The sequence below is a fragment of the Terrapene carolina genome, unplaced genomic scaffold (genome assembly GCF_002925995.2).
Source record: "Terrapene carolina triunguis isolate 2854851 unplaced genomic scaffold, T_m_triunguis-2.0 Scaffold236, whole genome shotgun sequence".
Lineage (NCBI taxonomy): Eukaryota > Metazoa > Chordata > Testudines > Emydidae > Terrapene > Terrapene triunguis.
This window is the reverse complement of record NW_020664587.1, coordinates 8,477,602-8,486,399: the sequence shown is the minus strand read 5'-3', so window position 1 is coordinate 8,486,399 and position 8,798 is coordinate 8,477,602. Positions and strand designations below refer to the sequence as shown.

The 8,798-nt window shown below is 53.2% G+C and overlaps 1 protein-coding gene across 1 annotated transcript in view; it reads right to left on the bottom strand.

Moving 5' to 3' along the window:
- Positions 1–2,722: 2,722 nt before the first annotated feature.
- The window catches only part of LOC112122178 (methyltransferase-like protein 24), a 14,379-nt gene continuing 8,303 nt past the window's right edge, over positions 2,723–8,798 (bottom strand). Inside the window, exons 2-5 of the mRNA XM_026657197.1 lie at positions 8,267–8,365; positions 7,372–7,514; positions 5,387–5,618; positions 2,723–4,335 (exon numbers count right to left, since the gene is read on the bottom strand). Coding sequence (XP_026512982.1) covers positions 4,018–4,335; positions 5,387–5,618; positions 7,372–7,514; positions 8,267–8,365 — 792 coding nt within the window. The 3' untranslated portion in view covers positions 2,723–4,017. The remainder of the gene's footprint in view (positions 4,336–5,386; positions 5,619–7,371; positions 7,515–8,266; positions 8,366–8,798) is intronic.

The window sequence follows — 8,798 nt, the reverse complement described above, 5'->3', positions numbered from 1 at the left end:
ACATTAAACCCGTGTGTTGTGTCTGCTAATGTCTTTGTGAACCGTTGAAGGGGACTAGGGGATGCTTGTCCAAATGGTGTCTTCTGTCCATTGAGATCCTTGGACTAACGGAGCTTGGATGAAACCAGGACACATCATCCCTTGTGACCTAACTCAGGTCTTGGAAAGAGAATGCTAGTGCACTAACTCACTGCACCATCCAACTGCCCTTTGCTACTATAGTTGTGAAGCACTGACTAGGTGATTGAATTGTACAGAACAGAGTAAGACACGGTCTCTGCCCCACACTGTCAAAGGAGCCTGAACCAAGGTGTGAACCCACACTGCTGAGCTCAGAGCCAAGATACTTTGCAACTGTGGTTTGGTTCTGCAAATACTGATACCATGGGTTCACGCCTCTCTTACATGCAGGCTGATGCTTGCATCGGGGAATTTATTAATGCTCCCGGCAAGGCATAGAGGGCAGGAGAAAATGATCCCAGTCACAGTGCTGACCTGGAACAAAACTGAAGGGATATGGCCGCAGGGGTCGGCAGCCTTTCAGAAGCGGTGTGCCGAGTCTTCATTTATTCACTCTAATTGAAGGTTTCGTGTGCCAGTCATACATTTTAACATTTTTAGAAGGTCTCTTTCTATAAGTCTATAATATATAACTAAATGATTGTTGTATGTAAAGTAAATAAGGTTTTTAAAATGTTTAAGAAGCTTCATTTAAAATTAAATTAAAATGCAGAGCCCCCCGGACCGGTGGCCAGGACCCGAGCAGTGTGAGTGCCACTGAAAATCAGCTCGCGTGCCGCCTTCGGCACGCGTGCCATAGGTTGCCTACCCCTGGGCTACAGTGTCAAGTAACCCCAGGCAACAAGTAGGGTGACCTTGTCCGTGAAGAAAGAGCAGTGGTTCAGCACTCTGTGGGAGGGGGGGTAGGAAACATTACAAAGAACAAGGCTTAGAGTGCTTGGATTTGGGGGTTCACTTGTGCAGTGGGTCTGGAAGGATTCTGGTTCTGGTTCTAAGCTGCAGGGCATGTTTATAAGGAGTTTGCTGGTGTCGCTGGGAGCACTCTCAGACAATTAACATTGTTCAGTCTTTACAATGGGCTAAGCCCAAGGGCTCATTCTTGCAGGATACTCCGTGATACTTGCCAGGAGGAAGGATCTGCTCATGATTAAGGCATGGGCCTGGCAACCAAGAGGACCTGGAGTTTATTCCAGCACTGAGTCCCAGATCCTCACAGGTATTTAGGCTCCTGACTTCCACTGAATGGAAGTTAAGAGCCTAAATAGCTTAGAAGGGTAGAGTGTTGTTATTACGGTATAGAACAAGCAGGAGGGGAGGGAGGTTCTGGCAACATCCCAGTGCCCAAAGCAAAGGAGCAGGCCCTCTGAATGTCAACAAGTCATTCCACCCCATTCCTGTAAGAGTACAGGTGCGAACCCGCTGGTGCTTCCATTCAATCAAAAGAGCCCGCCCTGAGGTTCAGATGAAATCCATGAAGATCCCTGGGTCTTAAGACCTGACCTGGACACCTAAGAGTATGGAGGTGCAATAACGACCGCACAGTTAAGGTGTCAGCAAGTTTTCTCTTTAATTCTTAAGCGCTTCGCTTTGGAGCCGCCCTTTCTTTGTATTCTTTTCTTCCTCTCCCCTCCCCCCACGGCTGGCTGTGTTTTTTCTCCCAACGGGGACCGAGCCGGTGCTGGTGGAGGGCAGTTACAGGAACGCAGTGGTGCAGCTGACATTTACTAATCAGCTCTAACCTGAGATCCACACACACACTGTCTCGCTGGCTGTCTTGTCTCCATGGAGACACTGCAACCTTTGCTCACTAGTTAATGGTATCTGGGAACAGACGCCACCCTTCCTCCCAACGCCCTCTCCTGCACACCCGGAGGAAATGGGAACTTGCCCACCGCAGGAAAACCTGCAGGACAATTTGCTTCCGAAGCAGGGGAGGAAGGTGTCCCTGTTTGCATGGCTAATAAAGAGGCAAGCAGAACTTGGCCCTGCTTGTGTGATATGGGGAGGGGTCTAAGTGCTGCAAGTTATGATGGAGCCTCACCACGGTTTTATGGATGGAGAGATCGTCTTATTGTCCAAAGACTCACCAAGAAAACATATTCAAGGGGTTTTTTTTTGTATGACAGCAGTGGTAAGGGTCTCTGTCCATAGCGTACAATGGTGTCCTTGGCAGGGTTCTACATTGCTAGGCAGGGAAAAATTCGTGCCGTTCATGGCTCTCTGGTGGATGTCGTTCCCTCCTCCTTACTGCAGCTGACACACACAATCATCCAGCCCCGAGGATCACCCAGGCTTGATTATTATTATTTAACAGCAGATTTCGGGGTCGGTGCCGACGAAATCAGCCGAGCAGCCCGAGAGGTTATGGTGACCCAGACGCCTGGGTTTCCTGAAGTTAGAGACACACATACTCAAAAAAAATCCTCATGTATTTAATACTGACATGACTGCGGGGCCTGCTAGGGCAGCAGGAAACTCAGAGCACAAAGCCGTACACAACTTCCTGGGACAAATGCAGTGAATTCCAACCACAGGGGGGGCCAGGAGCATGATCCCTTCCCAGAAGTGCCCTGCTCTCATCTCTTCTGTTCTGAAATTAACATGGGAAAGATGCCCATTACCTGCTACCAGATAATGACTATGATTAGGCGTATCTCTACTGCCAGCCGAGATCTAAAGGGTTTTGTGTACTCCAGCAGAGTTTGCCGTTGCAAAAAAAACCAAGAGCAATAAAGTGTAAATAAAAGACTAAAGAAAATAGTGTTGTCCACCACAAAAGGATGCGGGCAGAACCAGCTCTAATGACATTTTATAGCACCATTCGGTGCTAGTGGTTGGTGCCTCGGGAGGGATGAAGCAAAATAATTGGACGCAAACGGACTCAAAACCTTCGCCCAAAATTCAAACCTGAACTTTACTTTGGTGACTCCAAAAATGTGAATAGCTTCCCCCCTCCCCCCTTGTTTTTAAAAGTCATTTACAAATTTGCACTTCCTGGTTCCAGACAGAAATAGATGAGCTGAAATACAATGAGACGGGCAAGGCGTCAGGACAGCCTAACCCAAGTGGTAGGAGCTGGTGTCTCAAGAGAGAGCCCGCTCTCGTGGGATCTCCAGTCCACGTTTTAGACGGCATGTGGGTGCAGCAGTGTCGTTAGTGGAGCAGTCTGTGTCGTTCAATATAGACGTTGGCTGGAAGTCTGAAAGGTGCCAACAGGAGTTAGGTGCCCAGGTCTAACTGAATCCGAGTGTGAATTGGGCAGCGACCTCCTTTAGCCTCCTCTGAAAATCCCAGCTGATCTTAACAGCAACAGGCCAACAGGCTGCCGGTCTCCACAACAGTTGCCGATTCCCTGCCTCTCGCTTCCATTGGCAAATGCACTTGTTGATGCATCCAGGTTAGAATGGCTCCCCCAACAACGGAGCACTGGCAATTCATCTCCCTTCCTTCCCAGGTCTGCTGTGGTCATTTCAGTGGCTTTTGGAAGCAGGGGGCCAACACAAACGGCAGGCCGAAGCACTGCTGTACCTTCTCCCACAAGGCATCAGCTCGGCTTCTTATTGTCTGTGCTGCCAGGTCTCGGTGCCCCGGCACGCTCCTTGCTTCATTAGGAAGGACGTGAGCTGGACACTCAGGCTCTTGCACGTGCTCAAGGCCAGAGCAGTGGTTAGATGGTCTTGTGGGAGGAGGTATTTGGAACCTCGGCACCTTTGAGTCTCTTAAGCTGGTTTTTAGTCCTGGTTGAAGCGTCCATCAGAGTGGCTTTTGCTGTCAGAGTCACAGGCCTTGGACCTCTGTTAGCGCTTCCTGGATTCATCTTCAGAACCCCCTTTGGCTGCATCATCCGTCCCTGGAATGCAGCAGAAATACAAATTCCGCCCGGGGTGCGTTGTGGCCAGCCGGGACCTAACAAGCACACCCGTTCCGAGCTTGGCCAGGAGCCAGGTTTGAAAATACCCAGCTCCACCCTCACAAATGCCCACGGTGTGCCCCCTTTCAGTACATCCAGTACGTGTTGACCCAGCTCAGGGTGTAGGAGCTGCTGGCATTGAAGAGTTCTTTGTGCAGGAAGAGCTGCGGCTTCTGCAGGTCCTTGAAGCTATGGAAGAGCCGAAACCCTCTGGCCTCTAGTGCCTTCAGCAGGCTGTACCAGTACCGCACCACGGCTGCCTCGCTCCCACTGACCTCAAAGCCGGGCCAGTGGAGGTGGATGGCGAGGATCAGCTGGTGCACTGCGGCCACGGTGCCATCCACAAGGATACTCTCCAAAATCTTCCACTCGGCGCTGGCCAAGTCCGCCTCCAACACGTCGATCTATCCCAGGGAGAAAGAACAAGCAAACTCAGCTCCTCTACTCAGCACTGCCCAGGGACTGGTGCTGTCACGGGAGGGGACTAGGCTGGGGCAGGCCAAGAGAAGTCTGAAAATGAGACATCTGGACACACCTGGGAGGGAGTGGTGAAAAAATGAGCCCTACTGCTCTTAGCCAAGCTCCGCCAACATCCTTGTTTAAGGCTGTTTCTGAGAGCCGAGGAGTTAGCAGGCCCGACAAAGGGGAGCTGTCCATTGACGTTTGCGGCCTGATCCAAAGTCTGTTGAAGTCAATGGAAAAGCTCCCATTGGCTTCGGCTCAGCCCCAGCGTGCAGTTGTTCTGTTAGCAATAGCGGAGATGCCCTCCAGCTGGGGACTGGCCGAGGGATGGATTAGACCAGAGGGGCTCAGTCTGCTTCACATGGCCCTTAAAAGCAAGTTCTACTTGTGGGCACCTCCCATCACAGCCTCCCAACTGGACCCTTCGCTTTCCCGATGGCAGCCAGAAAGCCCAGGAACGCCCATGGGTTGCAAGAGGATGAGATGGAAGTAAACTCAGCTAAATGTGGCAGGGGTGCGCTTTTTGGTTACATCCCCCTATTTCGTCTCTGTGCTGTGGCTTTCCGCTCTCTAGGATCAGGCCGGGGCATTTATTGGGAACAAAGGCCCAGATCCACAAAGGTATTTAGGCTCCTCACTTCCACTGAAATCCATGGAAGCAGCCCTATTGCTCTAGGATGGAATTTTCAAAGGAGCTGGGTTCCCAAACCCCATTAAAATCCAATGGGAGTTGGGCGCCGGATTCTTAGGCACCTTTGAAAATTCTAGCTCTAACCTCTCCAGGTCACCTTGCACATCAGTTCTGTCCTCTCGCATATTCGCTGCCCTTCCAGTTTTGGTGTCTTCCTCAGATTGACTTGTGGTTGAATTTACACCAAGGAAGACGTGAACTAGCCGCCTGAGATGCAACTGGATTTTAGGCTTCTCTGTGTATGACATCTAACGGGTGGATGGTGATGGGGCGGGGGGGACGATGTTATCAGATGCCATTACCTTCTTGTGGCCGAAGTCCTGCATGATCTGATGTAGCCTCTTGGAAGGGCTCCTCCGTCTCTGCGAGGAGGTGACCGGGCGTCGCTCGTGCCAGTCCAGCCACAGCGCATGGTGCTGCACCTGTCCTTTCTGCCAGAGGCCTGTCTGCTTGTAGGGGGGCAGGCCAAAGCTGTGTACCTGGCACTGCATTTCGCTCATCCGCTGGCTGAACTCCAAGCCCCTTTTGACCATGCTACAAATGAAGAAAGGGAGAGAGGCACTTTCAGGCTCTGCAAAGCTAGGCTGACCTGCAGAATATGCGGGTGCAAGGCAAAGCATGATGGGTAACGTTATGCAAACCGAGGCAAAGGCACCCTGGCTGACTTTGTTCCGGCCCTGCCGCTGAGGTTCCAAGCAGGCGGGTTTTCTTTACCCTTCAGGTGGCTTTTCAGATGCAGCCTGTCACTGCGAAGCTAAAGGGACTCCACGGGGGACATCTCTGAAGAAGCAAAGGGATTCGCTGGAGACATCAGATCTTATAGACTTTCTGCAGCTTCAGCCCTGCTCTGCAGTGATGCACCTCTAACCTGCCTTGGAGTTTTGGCTGCTCTGAGCCCCAAGTTTACAGCCCAAGCATCGGGGCAGATTGGAGAGCAACAGAAAGGAAAAACCGGTTCTATCAGAGCACCCGGGCCCAGTTAAGGGAGGAAAGGGAAGCCCAGAGCACCGACTATCATGACAGTGTGGCACATTGGCACTGTTCTGTGTGCTGCTGGTGCAGAACCTCTGATCTGGAGCCCACAGGCTCAGAGACCAGCTCAAAAGGGATCCCAGCAGGCCTGGAATCTCCAAGTCAGCAGCTGTCACATGGATTAAGAGCAGCTTCTTCCCCATCTGCACCTGCAACCAGTGCGAGCTGCGCAAGTACAAGAATGGAGCCTGGTTAGAGGCCCGGAGTTTCACCCAGGCCTTTGGGGCACGGTTTTGGCTCCAGTCACTGTGGCTAGTCATGACTCAGGCTGCCAGAATGTACCCAAGAGCGGATGGTGTTCACCGCAGCAGCTGACTCACGTGTGTGTAACAGACTTGCAGACAGGGAAGTGGACGGCTCCCAGGACTGGTGATGGGACGTGGCGATATTAACCTCTTGGTGGCCAGTCCCATGTCACAAGCAACTGAAAAGTCACTGTCTGCAGGCCGGGCAGTGGCCTGTGTGAAATGGGATGCTGATCCTTTTTGGTGTGTATCGTGGGAGGTGCACATTCCTCTGATGTCTCCGGTTCTGGCCACTACTGGAGATGGGATGCTGGATTAGGTGACCATCGGTCCGATCTGGCCTGGCAAACCCTAATGGGCAAGTTTCCAGCACACACAAAGTCCCCACCACCATCAGCCCTTCTGCTGGCTGTCTGCAGGCTGGAGCTGAGCAGGGCAACGAGACCAAATGACTCTCCCATCCCTAGAGAAGAGTCCATCCAGAGCTGGGGTGAGCACATTGGTGGGTAGCATGTACGGGAGAGCTGTCCCTGTTCTGTGATGCCAGGACCTGTGCCGGCTGGGGCTCATAAAACTATTGCTTTTAACCAGCACTTCAGTCTTGAAAATACACCCTAAGACGGAAGGTTTACTCAGGAGCCCTCCGTCCCGAAGGACCCAGGATTATACCTTATGGAAGGACAGGGGGTCACAGAGCGGAACAGGTTGGAAAAAGCAGCCCCCAGAGAACCCGTTCTGAACCTTTTTTACTGGTTTTTTCAGAACTTGGGTGACATTTTTCAAACATTGAAAAGTGTCGGCTGGAAAAAAACAAAGCGTTTTGTTTGGATGAAATTTGAATTTTCCATGAAAAATATAATTGAAAAAAACCAAAATCCAAAAGACGGTGACCAGCCCTCCTGTCGAGTACGTATCAGTCCCGACCCCCCGAATCCATCCTTCCTCAGCGGCCCTCCCTGCCTCTGTCCCTCCAAATTTCGGGTGCCCGTCCACGGGAGCACGGTGCTCACCTGAAGGTATAAACCCGGCACCGCTCCTGCTGCAGCTTCAGCGACGCAGTGGGCATGTGATCTAGGCAAACTCGCCACGCCCCGGCAGTGCTGGCTGTGAAATCCTGGAGCCCAGCCTGGCTCAGAGCTCGGGAGCAGGGCAGCTGAAGGAGAAGGGAGAACAAAATCAGCCCTTTAGCTGGGGACTGGATTGGGTTCATAACCAGGGGCTTGGGAGGTGCTTGGCCCTTGGAAGCTCTGTTTTCATCACGGCTGCCTGAGCCCAGTGGTGGCCAGTTCTCATCAGCCAGTGTACAGAAGCAGTTCTCCTCCCCGATGTCAACAAGCCAGTCCCATCCCTCTCCAGGAGAGCTCACTTCAGCTCAGGATCCTCCAGCCCAGCTCCACCAATGCCCCTTGCCTTCCCAGTCCCTAACGGCCCCATAGGAATGTCCCCTTCCCCCTGCCCTAGGCCTCCTTCCTATCTAGAGACCTCCCCATGCCATCATGGCCCCCAAGGGATGGGACTCTGCGGGGCTGTGTCGTCTCCACCACAGGCCCCAGGGAGCTTTCTACAGCACTGGTTGGGGATTGGGATTGTCTCTCCCCCACCCCTCAGATCCTGCCCTTCTGCAAACCACCAGGCCACTCCTCTGATATGTGAGAGGCGAGTGCCAGCAATGAGGGCGGAAGAGAGGAGAGCGGAGCAGCCACCGGAGGGTGGGTGGGGGAGTAATCAGGGGAGAGGCAGAACCCCAAATGCAGGTCACTGCCTCTCCAGGCAAGAGGCTTATCCAGCTGGAATCCAGGCTCCCCCCCAGGCGGAGTGCCCCCCGGCGCTCTTATTCCCACCTCTGGGCCATGTTGTGTAGCCGGGGGCTGGCGTGGGGAGGGGGAGCCGTGCTGTGTGACCTACCTGGGGGGTGCTGATGTACGTAAGGAACCGCTCGGCTTCGCTTCGGAGGGACTCGCTGCCATCGGCCCAGGGCTGCAGGGCCACCTCCTGCTGGGTTTTCTAAGGTCACAGAGATGAAATGCACAGTGAGTCAAGCGCTGGGAGTGCTGGGGCATGCTGGGAAGTGAACCAGCCTCGGCTCCGGAGTGTCTAAAAGGAATCTGACGTGGCGGAGGAACCTGCCAAGGCACTGAAGGGTTTAATAACCCAGAAACACAGGCTCAGCACGGCAGCACCCCAGTGCCTGAACAGCCAGGGGACGGCCGCTGCTGCAGTGCTAGCGCTCCAGGCTGTGATTTTATCAGCTACGCAGGGCTGGGCAGTACTTGGATGGGAAACTTCTAAGGACAGCCCAGGTGCTGCAGGGAGACATGTAAGTGACTCAGTGCTCCTCTCCTCCGAGTCACTGCTGACCCCAATGCCCCAGCGCAGTGCTAGGGGGCGCTGTGCTGCAGGGAGCAATGGGGAGGTAAAGCATTAGGGGGCGCTCTCT